Source organism: Arachis hypogaea, chromosome 15, assembly GCF_003086295.3.
Source record: "Arachis hypogaea cultivar Tifrunner chromosome 15, arahy.Tifrunner.gnm2.J5K5, whole genome shotgun sequence".
NCBI classification, from domain to species: domain Eukaryota; kingdom Viridiplantae; phylum Streptophyta; class Magnoliopsida; order Fabales; family Fabaceae; genus Arachis; species Arachis hypogaea.
Window position 1 is genome coordinate 128,574,588 of NC_092050.1, and position 17,526 is coordinate 128,592,113.

The following is a 17,526-nucleotide window of genomic DNA, read 5'->3' on the forward strand; positions in this document are numbered from 1 at the left end:
CAGCGACGATGAGAGGCGAAGAGGCTGTTGGAGGCGACGACGATTGTGCTAGAGGCGGTGACAATTCTGCTTGAGGAGGCAGAGACGAGGAAGACCGATTAGTAGGTTGCAATGATGATGAACAAGCAAGGAGTATGAGGCGACGATGATGAGGTGGCGGTGATTTGCGATGTGAATGAGGGAGGGAGGCAGTGACCAACGGTGAGACTTGTAAGCAGCGGAGAACCTTGGAGTGGCTGGGGAGGTGACGAGGTAGAAGGAAGACAGCGGCGATGCTGTTGTTAGAGAAGAGAAGCAGCAGCTGGAGGCAGAGGAAGAAGGAGGTAGCTAGGTCAAGGTGAGGCTGCTAGTGCTGGGTGAAGGAGAGAGCCTAAGAGTAAATCTGAAGTGAGGGCGTGAGTGTGAGGCTGCTAGGGTAACATTAGGGTTTTTAACTTAACATATATATATGGGCAATTATGTAATTTTATATGTGTGGGTATTATACGGGTACCCATGGGGAGGGTACCTCTTCCCCTGCCCCCGCCCCATTTAATAGACAGGTACCCGTCCCCGCCCCCCATGGAAAAAAAACACTCTCCATATCTGCTCCCCGGCGGGTTAATCCCCGCGGATACCCGCCCTTCTGGGCGAAATTGCCATCCCTAACAGAGATCATGAGACTCTTCCATGGTCATCAAGGTCGACTCAAACAATTGCAAATCGAGTTAGAATGACGAAGAGAATCAGAGATGCAACTCCAAAGAGAGTTGCACAACAAAAGAGAGATGGAAGATAAGTTAAGGAAACTGAAAACCGAGCTAAGGGGAAAAGGAAGTTGGGATGACTAAGACCCTAGATGACTAAGACCTTATCTTCATTGGAGTCGATGTTCCTTTCTATGAAGAGATCATGCGCATAAAGGTCCCAAGAAATTTCAAACATCTCGACATAGATCTCTATGATGGATCTACTAATCCACATAACCATCTCAGTAACTTCAAAAGTCACATGCACTTGGTCGATGCATTTGACACAACATGATGCAAGGCTTTCCCAACAACTCTGACTAAGACAGAAATAAAGTGGTTTGACAACCTTCTCCCCAAGTCAGTAACAAGCTTTGATGATTTAGCTAAGAATTTTTTAACTCACTTTTCTATCCCAAAAAACAAAACAAAGCATGCTTCGAGTTTGCTTAGAGTAAAACAAGAATTAGGAGAGTCCTTAAGGGCTTACAAAGAAAGATTCAACAAAACTTGTTTGGAGCGAGATACAGAATCTACCAACAGAGGCAGATATCATGTGACTCGTCAATGGCCTTAGGGATGATCCCTTCTCACAGTCCATCTCGAGGAGACACCCGATTTCATTCTTCAAAGTATTACAAAGGGAGAAATAATACATCAACCTAAAATAGACCACCCATATCATGAAGCCTCAGCAAGGTCAGCAAAATAACTACCAACTCAATAACAAAGAAAAAGACCACCAAAAGAATATAGGAGTTCGAAGACAGAGAAAGATTGTCAGATCCCATAAGCACCCGGATCGACATATCCATGTTATCATAGAAGGACTTGCTGGAGGTAAAACAACTATGTCATCTCGGAAAAGACATCTCAAAGAAATATACCAGGTCAAAAGAGGTTGTAATGAATCCTACCTCCCCACTATAATCTTTGCACTAGAAGATATCAAAGGTATGGGTCCTAGCCATGATGATCCCTTGGTGATAACAATAGTATTATCCAATGCCGACCTCCAAAAGACATTGGTGGACCAAGGGAGTTCTGACATCCTCTTCAAATCTGCCTTCGACAAGCTTGGATTACTAGAAAAGGACTCAAAGGCGTACCTGAACACTCTATTCGGATTAGGAGAAACCTTCATCCGACCTCTTAGGTACATAAGCCTTTATACCACATTCGGCAAAAGTCTGAAAGCCTGGACCGTCATTATTAACTACATTGTAGTAGACATCCCGTCTATCTACAATGTATTAATAGGTCAGATAACACTAAATCGACTAGTTGCTATGGTATCCACCCCTCAACTATGCATGAAGTTTCCAACAAAAGAGGGGATAACCACCATTTACAGAGGTCAAAAGTGGAACATAGATGCTACAATAAAAGTTTTAACTTAAGAAGCAGCCCACAAATAAAAAAGTCAATGCGTTAGAGCTCGAATAGAGGCCACATGCACATCAGACAACTCTCCAGCCCACAAATGGGGAACTATCTTTTCTACCTACCCATGACATTGAAGCAATGATCCCAACAGGGACAAATGAAAAAGCTTAAGAATCAAACTCTATAATGATGTAAAAACCTTCAAGCATATAGAGAAGAATCCAACCTCTTCACTGAGTTGCGAGAAATGGTACAACTTCAAGAACAAAAGCTTTTAAACAAAAAAATGGCCATGAAATACAATAATAAAATCATGCAAAAAAGATTCTCAACTGGAGACCTCGTCTTGATCTGAAATGACATCAAGCCAAAATCGGATGAAGAAAAGATGACAACCAAATTGAAAGATCCCTACAAAGTCAGTCACGACTTGGGAAAGAGATACTATAAAAAATGTGACTTGCTCGAAAACAATCTGTATAGATTGTACGATATCTACAACTGAAGGAATATTACAGCTAGAAAACGAATTTTACTCCTTTATGTACTCTTTTTCTGACTTCAAGGTTTTACTAAAGGGGTTTTTAATGAAGTATCAAAGGGCTAAGAATTTCATTTGTAAAAGGCTCTTAGAAGCACCTGGCCATCTATTGTAATTGCTTTCAAAAGATTAATAAAGCAAGTTATCTAAATTTTTACAAGTCTTCATTGAATCCGACCTACACGATTTGAACTCATACTCGAAAAAGCGCAAAAATTGCTACGCCGTCCTAGAAGGTTGGGGCTATAAATCGTCAAAGTGACAAGGTCTGAGTTTAAGGACAAATTGTATAAATGAATCGAAATAAAATCAAAATCGTAAAATCTTTGGCCTACAACTTGAACAAAAAAAAGTCAAGAGAAAGTCGAAAATGACAAGTCAAAAGTTTGCAAGTTGAAGCATTCGTCGTAAAAGCTAATAGATCCCTAAAAAGGGTAAAGCAAAACGACAAGAACGACGCTCATAAAACAATCAAAACGAGTTTTTGAAATCAGAAAAAAATGAGCTACACTATAAATCGGAAGCAACACACATCAATTACGTCGAGATTTTCAATTTGTTGGAGCTACAAATCACGTCGAGAATAAAACTTCAATTATGAAGGCTCCAACTCCAACCAACCAACTTATATAAATCAAAGAATAAACTACTCGGGACAAATACTGAAACAACTATTCGACTTGGTGAAGCTACGACTTGTTGACTTAAACGCTAAATTCTTGCTTGAGATTCGACTTCTCCAAATCTGATCTCGAGCAAAGACATTGTTCATACCATGACTGTCACAACCCAAAATGAGTCATGACTAGTGCTCAGGAAAACTGTCTCCTAACATGCCTAACAAATTCGAGTATAAGTTAAATAAGAAAGCTACAAGTATTTTTTATAAATTTACAAGTGCAAGAATGAATAGTTACACATTATTTTTAACAAAAACATAAAATAGATTAATATGATTGAATCCTGCCTGTGACATATGAAGCATATAAAGTTTAGAAACTCAACAAAGAATAGGTATTCATTGCATATCATTACTCTTGAATAGGAAGGCTCACATACTCGTGTATTCGTTCCTGAAAATAGTTTTTAAAAAATGGAGTGAGTTTTAGAACTCAATGACTAGACAATACATCTATTATCTATAATCTACATGAGACTATATAAACATTATTATCCAAGTAATTTTATTTAGAAAATAGTAATTTATACAAATAAGTGAATCAATAAGAGAGTTCTCAATAAAGAAATCGAATCAAATAGTTCACATTTGGGCGGCTCCACCTCTAAGAGTAGTAGTCCTTTCCTCTTGTGTTTCCTAACAGAATAACAGATCCAACGTGTGGTCTACACGTTAGGTTAGCAATACCCCTGCTAGCTGAGGTCTGAGCCAGATGCATCTAGGTTAACGTCATAACCGCCGTTAACTACGATTTTCTAATAGAAGCTTTCAAAACCAATTCAAAATATATGATTTTAAATACAACAAATTCTTTAAATCTTTCAAATATATGAGGTATCAAATCAAATCAAATAATATAATACTTTCTCATCCAAATCCTTTTCAATCATATTTTCTCAATCATAAAGAATTTCAAACATATTTCACAATTTCAAAATGAGTATCGACAAATACTTCAATGCTTCAAAAATACATATTCGAGTAAAATTAAATGTTCTAAAATAATATAAAGTTTCATTAAATATACATATAGTCTCATGTAAAATTCCTAAGGTATAAACTTCACAAAGATAATTATTCAGCTATAATAAATTAATTATTCGAATCAAATTAAAATTCTTCAACAATAGTTATAGCATAAACCAAAAAGTCAACAACGTAAAGCCTACTCACAACTTGGCCAAAGAGATCGAATCCAGAGTACCAAATTGAAGATTGAAATTCCGTGGTTATTCTGAGGGTTTCAAGATGACAACACTAAACAAGGAAGACAACGACAATGATAGAAGCCGACAATAGTGACACGGCAGTGCTGAACATCAATGAGTCCAGCGGCCGAGTGCAGTTCAACAGCGAGCTCCAGCTCCAGCAAACAAGGAAGACCAAGGCATCACAGTGACGAAGCAAGGCAGGAACATCTCCCGCGAGCTCCCTCCCTTCAAACCCAACGGCAACGCAGCTCCAGTTGACACCAGCAACAACCTCCTTCCACAACAATGACAGCAGAGGCGTCAACAATACTGTCCGTCGCTTCCTCCTCTTCAAGCTCTGGCGAGTCTGGAACTCCGCCAACGCCGTCTTTCCTTCTTCCTCTCTCCTTCTTCCTTTCTTCTTCTCTCTCGTTCCCTCTCTGTTTCTCCCTTTTCTTTTTCTTTTGGCCGACTCTGAGTGTGTGTCAATTGAGACATATGGGTGAGTGTGCGTCAATTGAGAGATATGGGTGAAAAAAAAGAGAAAATATCAAGTGAAATAGATCCCACATATTTCTTTTTATTATTATTACTTTTAGGTCATTATAATGACCCAAATAACTAAAGTCATGGCCCAAAAGAGGCCCAAAAGAGCTGATCCATCCTCCATGGATCAAGTGAAAGCTATTTATCACCTTTTAGTGATATTATCTACTAATTAATAAGTAATAACTATCACAACATGGAATAACTTTCTATGATATAAGGGAAGAAATCATCCACTATCTATAAGTGAAGTGATGATTTTTTCTATAAATACCCTATCAAACTCAGATATTTCTCAACTTCATTTTACATCAAATTTGGTTAAACCCTTACTACCTTAAGCGTCGAAATCTTTTGCAAGTATCCTCATCTGCCATTCCGGAGTTGACGTGAAGCCATATTGGACACCTTCACCACTATCTCCGACCTCATTACTCAAAGTCCAATCACCTATAGTCCATTTCAAATATGCCTCGGATCAAGTAGTAAAATGTCCGATTTGGAATTCTAGTACTAATTTAAGTGTTTATTCAAAAGAGTTAAAAGTAAATTTTAAACCAAATCCAAATGTCAAAAGGTAGAAAGTATAATTTTTTCAATTAGTGAAGTGTAGCATATAATCTGAGCATAAAAAGGATAAGCCACTAAAAAATGTTCTTGCGAATTGTTGACAAAAGTACATTCTAAATCTCTTGGAGACAAAAATACCGTGTTTCAAAACGCGACAAAAAAAAAGGGTTATGAATTTTAACCTAATAATAGCCATTCACTGGGATGCAAAAGAAATCCTACTAAGTTATTGAAACAGTTGGACACATCGCATCTACGTTAAGCATTGTACACAAATTAACATATAGCCATATCAGATTCACTGGGATGCAAAAGACGTTAATAGGAGAGGGTAGTGTACCACACATTACCCAGGGAACAGACACTGCCTGAATTTAAATAACTAAAGGTCTAACTTAACAAATAGAAAAATAACACAAACGATGTTCTAGCTAATTGAAAGAAACACAACATGCATTTCACATTTTTTTTTATCATTGAAAACAAAACTTGACCCTCTGAGACGGGGGAGTGAATACATCAAGTATCCTGATATAGCAAAGATAAAAGATAGGAAAACAAAACTCCAACACCTAATATTTATACTGCACTTAATATAATCATAGAAGATACCCAAAGACAGAGAAAACGAAGAGGCAGCACTCGAATCCCACCTTCCGTATTGATATTAATATTGAGGAATGGTTACTGACTTGCTGTCAATACAAGACATGTTTCCTTTTCAATCCCAAGAATTCATCACTTATACTCTCCCTTGAATACACCATAGAGAGATAGCTTTACACAAAACATGTACATAAACCAAGTATAGTATAGCTATAGCAAGTACGGATAGCTTTACAAATAGGACTATTACAGACAATAAAAAACTAACATCTTTTTTATTTTATTTTTTTGGTCAGGAGTCAAGTATAGTATAGCTATAGCAGTTAATGCCGGCAATAACAAGAACACTATTGAAATTTGACAATGAGACAAACAGCCAACAACACACCACCATTTCAACCTTCTAAAATATGAGAAATAGCTATGTATTACTCGCTTGCAGGATTATAGACTTGGATAACTATTGTACTAATCAAGGTCAATTAATTTTTTCACTTGCGGAATCAGATCCTAGTAACAAGTAGCAGGTTGTCTATCCCCTACCAAATTCCTATTCCATCTTAGTTTTGTTGTTAGTATGTAACATATATATAATAATTTCATTAAGAATATTGGAAGCCATTCAACAAACTAACAAGATCTCTAGTTAGCAACTCAAGACAAATACCACATCATCTTAATCCTTCGTAATTTTCCGATTTTATTTAAACATGAATCCTCAAATAGACACATTCAAAATTCAAACCAGAAACTTAGAATCAGAGTCCTCAAAAAACATAAACTAAAAAAGAAACATACTAGTCATTTTAAAAGAAACTACAAAGCAGCATCTATTGAAAACACTCGTTATCTAAAGCAAATAATATTTCAAGTTTTAGACACAATTGGCATAACCTCTACAGTTTTAAATACAAATAGTAGTTGGAATTTGGAAGTTGAAACATTCAATTTCCATTTCAATATAATTTAGCATCAATACAGCACCATATTCCTCCCTGCCTTCCTTGTTATGAAACCATTTCTATCCTTTGTTTCCAAAAGCTATTCATGCAGCAATTTATTTTCCTATCTTAGTAACCAAATACACTTCTACGGGAAGGAGATACTCATATTTTGTACTTGGGATATAAGCCTAAACTAGGGTGCATTCCTAAGTTCTGAAAATCCGGAGTGAAATTACTATAGAAATAAAATATTCAGTGTTAAGGATTAAAAAAAGAATTCAGATAATTGTATTATTCAATTGTAGTAAATCACACACACATGAAATAGTTCAAGATGTCAAGCATCTTTTAAAACACAATTATATCGTGTATAAGGGAAACAAAAATAACAGTTTAGGTAACCAACTTTTTTTTAACTAACAATTAGCCAGGTAGTGGATTGACAAATGTTAAGAGAAAGAAGGAGAAATTTAAAAGGAAAGATAAATGTCGGCAAATTGTTGGCCGTAAAATGTTAGTTTCCAATTTTTTACATCATTATGGTGAAACAAGGAACGGAAGCGTAGAAAACTAAGCACCTGCTTGAAAAAGGCCATGCAAGTAAAGTTAACACATCAAATTCAGTTCACTACCAACCATTACTTCTGAACTTTTATGCTCTGAATTGTTTTTTTGCATTAAGATTGCAACCTGCTGCCACAACATGTGATGAGGAAATTGCTAATAAGAAAAGAATTACAAATATTAGACATTGTTTCATGCTACCTCAAAAAAGCGCCAATGATTATGCTGCTGAACCAGAGTTTCCAGCCTCCAAAACTTCCTTTTCCATCTCCTTGACGGCCCTAATCAAGGCCCTAGTGATACCCTTGAGATGCAACCCATTCTCTTTCATTTCCTCCTGTAGTTTTTCCGCCATTTCCCAATCCAAAGCCTTCAAACATAGCGACTGGATCAGCTTCTCGTATTCATCTGCACTAGGGCGGATGCCAAAATCCTTCATCTCAGTCAACAACTCCAAAGCCTTATCAAACTGTTCCAACTTACAATATCCACGAACTAGTGTGTGATACATCACAGGGGTTAACTTAGGATGCTTCTTTTTAGCCTCTTCCAATATGTTCCTAGACTCTTCCATCTCACCACCATTTGAATAGCCACTCATAAGAACAGCATAAGCGTACAGATCCGGCTTCAAACCCCTACTCTCCAAGAGCTTCATCATCTCCACAGCTTGTCCCATCTCCCCAACTTTGCAATATCCAGTAATCACAAAGTTGAAAACAGCATTTCCAGGAGGTGGACCATCTGCAATCATTTCCAACACCAACTTCTTTGCTGCATCAAGATCCTTAATCCTACACAAAGCTCTAACCACTGCGGAAAAAGGCTTTATCGCACGGTGCCTCCTCTCTCCTTGTATATCCGCCAACACCTTCAAAGCCAATCCAACAGTCTCATTCTCTTGACACAATTTGCCAACCAAGAAGCTAATACAAGACAAAGGTAACTGCTTCCTTTTCTCTTCCATTGCCATATACACTTCATGTGCTTCTCTGGCCATTTTCCCCTTACAAAACCAAGACACCATGCTACCAATTTTCTCTACATCTTCCAGCACCATCTGTGAATCAATCATCTTTCGACACACGGACCAAGCCAAATCGAAAGCTTTCCGCCGGCAAAGAGCTTCGACCGTGAAGTAATAACTGTCAGCATTCGGCACAATTTCGAAATCCTCCAATTTATCAAAGACCTCGAGTGCAGCCTTTCCTTTTCCCAATTTCGACAGCGAAGATATCAACTCGTTGAGAATCCCTACGTTCAGTACACCCTTCTCTTCCTCACCAATATGCCGAACCAAATCCCACAGAGAGTATATCTCTTTCTTCTTCATACCTTGGCACACCTTTGACACCACTGTTTCCAACGCAGAGGGGGATACCTTAAACGACTTGTCGTTCCGGGCCCAGTTAAAAAACCTAACGAGATTCTCGCCCGAAACGGACGGGATTTCAATTATTCTGGCGACGGAGTTATGATCCAGAGCTAAACACATGTCGTTAAGAGATGACTCAAACGACCTGTCGCCATTACTTTGTAGAAGAACCCGCAGGGATTCTAATCTCTCGTCGTTGATATCGTGAATCTCTTCTTCTATTTCTAGTTGTCCTTCTCCTTCTTCTAATGCGGCTTCTTGTGGTTCAGTCTCATTGCAGAGCGGAACGGCGTCGTTTTGCGGACGGTCGTCGTCGAAGGTGATGTCCGTTTGAGGAGAGAAGAAACGGAGGTCATTGGGAAGGAAGAAACGGGAAACGGAACGGGGAGAGGCGGTGGAGGAGGGAGGAGTTGGTTGGGGTTTTAATGGAGGTTGGGTGGGTATGCAAGATTGTGAGAGAGGGAAGTTAGGGATTCGCGACGCAATGATGCAGTTGCGTGCAGCAGCATTTCTTGCGAGGATCAATCTCCACGATGACATCTCTTTCTCTTCTTTCTTCCTCCTCCACCTTCTTCTTCACTCTTCAGATGCAGCGGCTTTCGGGGGTTTTAGGATGCTGCGACTGCGACATTGTTTAAAATTTTTGGTTGGGGGACATTTTTTTTTAATTTGGTTTCTTTTTTTTTTTGGGTCGAATTCGTGGCTTCTTTATTTTTGTCAGGGAACTCGTGGCTTCTTATTTAATATTACTCAGTTATCCCATTATGGGCCTAGCCCAAGTACAGTGCAAATCAGACAATTGGGCAGTAAATGGCCAGCTGGACAAGAATAAATAAAAATATTGGAGTATCAAAATGTAGCTAAAAGTTGTACGCCAAAAAAAAAACAATGTAGCTAAAAGTTTACGTCATTAATAAAAATAACTTTAACATATACAAATAATAAATAAACTCGTAAAATATTTAAAAATATGGCAAAAATGTTAAATATTAAATTTTTTTTCAAAAAAAACTTTAAAAATAAAATTTTTATACAATTTTGTAAGCATTTTTTTTATATTTCAAACTTACAAAGGTCCTAACAAAAAAGGTGAGTGACTTACAAAATAACCATCTATCAACATACATAATTACATCTAAATAACATGTAAACGAAGAAAACACAAAGATCAAAATAAAATCCAAAGAAATATAACATCAAACATGCAACAAAGACAACATAAAATATAACTAAATATCTACCTCTTGCTATTAGTTCACCTCGATGTATGTTATCCACCTGATCTTTCGTTGAATATTTTGTGTGTTGTACTCCTTGACTTTCTCATCTCTGCTTCCCTTGAACTCTTGTTTGACCCTTTTTTCTCCTTGGCCTTAGATTACATGTGTTGTCTTTCTTTTGATTTTCTGCTTTTGCAACATACTGTAGAACTAGATCCTCTTCCAACTCATCAAATATCATACTCGCCTCATCACAAACTCTCTTTGTGATCATTGCTTCCTCATAAAATGAGTGTTCATCCTCTTTCTTCTTTTGTTGTGTGTTAGATTCACTATGCTCCTCTATCTCATCCGACCTTGAAGACGTCTCTCATTAATACATAGAGGGCTAGAGGCTGAGTTCACCTCGTGATGCACATGGTTATTTGTAGTGAATGGCCCAAATACTAGTAGATAAGGACATGAGAAAGCGATGGACCCATCAGATAATTCCACTCGAATCTCTTCACCACCGCAACCCAACAACATACCACACTCCTCTACATTTTTATTCAACTCATAATATTTATTTCTAAACATCCACATCTCTATGTTATCATAACCTCTCTCCATCTCCTTATTACTCCATTGAATCTCGTTGCATTATATTTGGAGAAAATAAACACAATCACAGCATGCACTAGAACCAAAGTCCCCCTTCGCCATCGTAATTTTTCTCCATTAATTCTTCTCCCAGTGGGTTCCATGAATAATCCCTTCCATTTCCTTCTTAAAAAAAAATATATATATATATACATAGAAAGGTACCTTTGAATTCATCGTCTTCAACTCCCTGGTTTTTTCAACCTCAAATTGCTTCTTCCGACTGGTATCACACTCCTCCAGACGCTCCCCATCACACACTAGATCATCCCCGGATGCACTTGTGCACTGTATATTTCTCGACTAAACTCCTTGGCAAATACTTTAATACTCAGAACCATTTGCCTTTTTAGAGAGCCATTCTTGAATTGGTTTCCACTGAAAGCTATCCGCCGATATTCTAGAAACACTAAAAGAACTGTTTTCTTCCGTTGCATCATCCGTAAAAACTCTCTCTCCCCAAATTCTTCCAATCTTCCAATGCCAGTTTTGATAAAAAGTTTAATCAAATTATTTTTTAAAAAATAGTTTAACAATAAATGATTATAATAAAAATAGCTTATAAATAAATTATTTTATGTTTAGATTTTTAATTTTAAAAATATATATTTTATAAAAAAGTTATAAAATTAGTAATATTATGAGAAGTCATTTTTTTAAAATGTTTTATAAGTTTTTAAATAATTTTTTAGAATATTGTAATTTTGTTTTAAAAATTGCACCAGACATTAATATTACTATTCTTTATAAGTTAAAACTCAAAAAAATTTACTTTTAAAACTTTTCAAAACGAACCCTAAATGTTGGGTATGTCTAAAATGAGCTCAACAATTATGTACTTATTAAATAAGCCACACTCATATAGACCATTAGATTTTATTAGATGAAAATCAAAGACTAATATAAAAGAAGAGCATTGATGGACTCTGATAAATATAGAATATCCTAATACATAAATAAATGTTTTAAATGACAATACTTTAATACACAATACTTTAAACGGCAAGAGAATCTTTTATTCTTAAATAATTAAATATAAAATATATAAATATAAAATATTTGAGTATTTTTTATTTATTAAAATTAATTATTATACAAAAATTTTTTATAATATTAAAAAATTATATTAAAATAATATTTTAAACTATAACATAAAAATATAAAATAATTAAAATTTTATTTAGAACGAAAATATAAAATAATTATTTATTAAAACTTATACTTCTTGTATTTATTCATTTTATATTTTTTAGAACGAAAAACTCTACTTTTATATAGTAAAATATGTGATAATCTTCTTATTATAACACACACACATATATATATATATATATATATATATATATATATATATATATATATATATATATATATATATATATATATATATATATAAAAGTAGAGTTTTTCATTCGACGGGTCGGCCCGACGGACTCAACCTGTTTTGCCACCCCTAATATATATATTAAGAAGATTATCACATATTTTACTATATAAAGGTAGAAATTTTTTGTTCTAAAAAATATAAAATAAATAAATACAAAAAATATGTTTTTTATTCATTAAGATTAATTATTGCGTAAATTTTTTTATAATATTAAAATTATATTTTAAACTACAGTATAAAAATATAAAATAATTAAAATTTATTTTATATTACTTACAAATAATTAGATTATTATATTTAAAATTTATTAACTAATTACTTTGTTAAATATGTTATTATATCATATAATTTTTTATCAAAATATTTGTAAAAGTAAAATTTATTTAAAACGTTATAGATAATATATAAAAATATTAAATTTTTTATTTAGGTATGTATTTAAAATTATATTATTTATTCTATTTTTTTAAAAAAAATTAAAAAAATAAAAAATTAATGTTTTTATGTATTATATATAATATTTTAAATAAATTATATTTTTAAAATATTTTTATGAAAAATTATGTTATATAATAATATCTTTAATAAAAGTAGCTAGTTAATAAATTTTGAATATAATAATCGAATTATTTATCAAGTAATATAAAATAAAATTGTAATAATTTTATATTTTTATGTTACCGTTTAAAATATTATTTTAATATAATTTTTTAATATTATAAAAAAATTTTGTATAATAATTAATTTTAATAAATAAAAAATATTCATATATTTTATATTTATATATTTTATATTTAATTATTTAAGAATAAAAGATTCTGTTGTCGTTTAAAGTATTGTGTATTAAAGTATTACCATTTAAAGCATTTATTTATGTACTAGGATATTCTATATTTATTAGAGTCCATCAATACTCTTCTTTTATATTAGCCTTTGATTTTCATCTAATAAAATCTAATAATCTATATGAGTGTGGCTCATTCAATAAGCATATAATTGTTGAGCTCGTTTTAGATATATCCCTAAATGTCTCTTTGACCATAATTGAATGGATAAATTCAGACATAAGTTCAACCCAAACTCTTTTTAAAAATTAAAATACTTTTATGAGTAAAATTTGGTAATTTTACATTGAGTGAATATTTTTTAATATTTTTTATTTGTGAATGGCCACAATACTTTAAAAAGAAAAATTAAGATCAAAATTTGCTCTAATGTTTTTAGTATTTTTTAAATAATTATTTAAATATTTACATAAAAAATCGAATCAAATGAATAAGTCATTTATTAAAATACAAAATTCGTTTGTTATTTATAAAATAATATAGTATTTTCAGATACTTTTTATTTTTTTTAATTATTTAGAATTATTTGTCGTTTATATCTTTTAAAATTATTTTTATTTTAATATGAATTTTCAAAAGCCATTATAATTTGTCCCAAAAAAAAACAAAGAAAAAGGATCCATAATCAATATGAGATTTATTTACCGATTAGAGGATAATTAGAGGATAATTTATCTTTTTATATATATTATTGCATAGTAAACTTAATTGTACACATATTAAACTCATGAAATAAATCTTTCTACATCATTTAATTTATTTGGATATAGAGTAGTATTATATTTAGACTAAATTCTAAATCATTAACTTATCACATTATTTTCATTCTCATGGCACTAGAAAACTTGTGAAATACTTGTATAATTCTACAATATATTTAATGTGTTTCAAAAACTTTTTTCTATCCAAACTTTAACTATGTGTTGAATTTGTTATATGTATGATTATTGCATGTGCTAAAAATATGTAAAACAAACATATTATATAATAATACATGAAAAAGGATAATTTACCCTCTAGACTTGGAGAGGGATGAAAGCAACTGCCATATTTATATATTTGCCTTCAACTAGTATCCAATTAGAAAGCACACAATTTGCAATCAACTTGAAGTAGTATTCTGAGTGGTTGAACAAAGAACTAACCTGTTCCAATTTTTCCTTAGGAAGGATATGGATGTTACTGTTAGAAGAATTCTACACAGGAACCAATGTTGGCATTTCAAGTAATTCATACTCAATCTGCACAAATGGCAGTCAGATACTAGAGTTGTAAAAGATGCACAAGAAAGAAGTTAAATTATGCTTGATTCCTTTTTAATCTGAAATGAGAACTTAAAAACTTTTCATGACTTTAAACTTGTATACAATGAATACAAGTTAGCGCGAAAGATTCAGAAAATTATATAATTTGAAAGCAGTTTTTGATATCCAACTTTGAAAGAGACCGCTTCAGAGGTCCTTAGGCCTTGAAATAACTTTAAAAGCGGTTTTTCAAGTATCTCGACTTTAATGAAAAATGTTCTTGAATATAAGAATAAGAGTCTCATACTTTCCCAATAAATAAACAAAAGATGCAAGAATCAGCGGTTCAGAGCAAGTACACCACAATGTATACTAAGTCGGCCTAAAATATCAATGTTCAGTCCTCAATTAGCTTGAGACTTCTATAGTTCTATTAATAAATCGAGGTACAAAAAATATTATTTGTAAAGAATCTTTTGAAACTACAGTTTTAACTTAGATTAAATCACAATCTAATCTAACAATTTTTTATATCCTACTAACCCTTTTAGATAAAATTCATATTGGATACTCCATTAATCTAAAAACGTCAAATATTATTTCTTTTAAGTTTTCTCACAACTATTAAGTTACTCAAATTGAATATTCTATTTACCTAAACTTAAATAAATATTTTTGGATCAACAAGTCTTTTCAATTTAAGTGACTCAAATTGGATACTTCCACCAATTTAAGAGTCTTAGATATTTTTCTGACCTTATTAAGCAAGTCTCAGATTAAACCGCAACCTATCCTAAAGATTTTACATATTCTTTTCTTTTATTAGAACTAAAGATCACTATTGGATTAAATTACAATAAAAAATTATAAAATTCAAAAAGCAATAATAATAATCAGAATAAGGAGTCTTACAAATTTTATAACTTAACTATAAATTCTTTTCTGGTACTTTGAGACTATTCAAGAATAATATATAATGAACATAAATTAGTCTCAGATTTATAAAAATATAATTTGACTTAAGATGTAAAAAATATAAATGCTTAAATTATAACTTGAAGAAAATTTATTCTCAGATATAAGAATGAAGAATTTAATAAATAATCAAATAGTTGGAGTTGGGATAGTGTTGTTATGTTTTCAGAAATTTTTAGACTCAAAACAAGCAACAATTAAAGCTTTTTTACAAAAAAAAAAAAAACACAAATACAACAAAAACATGACCTAAGAAACAAAATCGTGTCCCAAAGAAAGAACACTGGAGCTCAAAATACATAAGTTCGGTGTACAAGTTTTCAGCCCTGATGTCTTCATGCTCAAGTAATGATAACTTGAGCTATAAAAGTTCAAATGAGGCGATTACAGTTGCGCTAGAAAGAAAACGTTCAAAACTTCAAAATAATATGCATATATCTATAGTAGACATTTAGTTTAAGCCATGCACCATCATCATCTTTGGAACACAGAAAATCAGCACCACAAACTTCTTTAATCTCATGCCCGGCGGACCTCCTACACGCCCGGCAGACCCTTCTTTCTTCCTTTCTCCACCGGGCATTCCTCCAAGCACTCCACACACACACCCGGCGTATATCCTTCCCTGGAAGGTGCATTTTTTGCCTTTGTCCAATTTCTTCTAGTACAAGCCCAACTTAAAGCTAATTACAACTCTCAATGCAAGAAGCAACAATTAAGATTCAAGCTTAATTATCCACATCATTAGAAGCGTTAATCATATCCAAAATATTGAAAACTATAGAAGATTAGTTAGTAATTCTTTTTAGAAACATAAGAGATTTGGTTGTTAGGATTTGATTTGAATTATTATTTTAAATTTGAAATTAAAGCCAGTAAGTAATTATCTTATCTTTCTCTCCGAAAGATAAGATTAGGATAGTTTTGAATTTGAATTCTAGAATTAGGATATAAATAAGTGAACAAGGTTTACAAGAAAAGACATCCAGGAGGAGGATCTTTGGATCCAAATCCCATTCAACTCTTTTGTAATCTCTTTTCATTGTTTTATTTCCTTTTCTATGGGTAACTAATCCTTTGTCAAAGGACTAGGAGCTCTATTTATGTTTTCTTTGGGTTATTAATCTACGTTTATTTTATTTTGAAGACTTGCATTGATCTATTTCATGATTGAATTATTTATTCTTCATTCGGATTTGTAGTATCGAAAGGTACGCTAATCTCTTTTAAATTCTTTTATTATAATTAGAAATTTTGATATTTGAATTAAAACTTGAAAACTCTTTCACATGACTCTTTGAATTCGGCTAGGAATAGCGGTTCAATTAGTGTGCGATACATACATAATTTTTAATCACTTCCGACTCACTTCAACTCAATATTTTTCTTTCCATCACTTTCTACCCTCTAATTCACTGGCTCATACCCATTATAGGATTTACGAAAGTTTGAAAAGTTAAGAAAATTGTTTAAAGGCATAAGATTCTTTCCAAATCCTAGAAATTAGTTATCGGATATCAAATAGGGGGTTACAAGGATTAAAAGTGGATTGAAAAGGCTAAAACAGTTAAAAATACATTTTCTGAAAATAGGGTAGTCGTGCATACGCATGCCTCATGCGTACACACGAGTCCACTTTTGCACGTAGGTATGGTACTTGCACAAAATCTTTTAAATTCTGGAATGACCATCATGCGTACGCATGCGCATGACCTCAAAATTCTGCAATTTCTGTAGAATTCAATTTTGAAACCAGATTTTCAAACGTCCATAACTTTTTCATAAAAAAAACATTTTCCGTCCGTTCAATAAAATAAACAAACTCAATTTTTATTTAAAATAAATTCCACATAATTTAGAGGTCCGAGGGCCAAGTTATGACCCGTCAAATTTCGTTAAAAATTTATTTTTACCCAAAATTTTTTGCATAATAATTATCACTAATTCTAGTTCTAATTCAGTTCAAAACCATTCCAATACCACTTTAAACTCTCTCAACAAATATTTATCAATTCTCTACCCTTTCTAATCATTCAACACCCGTTTAATCAATTTCTCAAGACAACCTCAACATACACACTTAT

The 17,526-nt window shown here is 32.9% G+C and overlaps 1 protein-coding gene across 3 annotated transcripts; it reads right to left on the reverse strand.

Moving 5' to 3' along the window:
* Positions 1-3,512: 3,512 nt before the first annotated feature.
* LOC112750644 (small ribosomal subunit protein mS80 (rPPR6)) lies at positions 3,513-9,833 on the reverse strand. 3 transcript variants are annotated; one of them, XR_003814318.2, is made up of 4 exons: positions 7,956-9,833; positions 5,407-5,520; positions 4,508-4,998; positions 3,513-3,728 (listed from the first exon to the last, which is right to left on the reverse strand). XR_003814318.2 is itself a non-coding variant. In XM_029293176.2 (2 exons), the coding sequence occupies exon 1, from the start codon at positions 9,667-9,669 to the stop codon at positions 7,975-7,977; it is 1,695 nt and encodes a 564-aa protein (XP_029149009.1). In that variant the 5' UTR covers positions 9,670-9,833; the 3' UTR covers positions 4,409-4,998; positions 7,956-7,974. The 3 variants fall into 3 exon arrangements, 1 of the variants encoding a protein (XP_029149009.1); XR_011872233.1 differs by lacking the exon at positions 5,407-5,520; XM_029293176.2 differs by lacking the exons at positions 3,513-3,728; positions 5,407-5,520 and having other exon boundaries at positions 4,409-4,998.
* Positions 9,834-17,526: the final 7,693 nt, after the last annotated feature.

What these genes read in the sequence shown, in the direction of transcription:
- LOC112750644 (XM_029293176.2), bottom strand. Translation starts at nt 9,669, where the DNA reads ATGTCATCGTGGAGATTGATCCTCGCAAGAAATGCTGCTGCACGCAAC.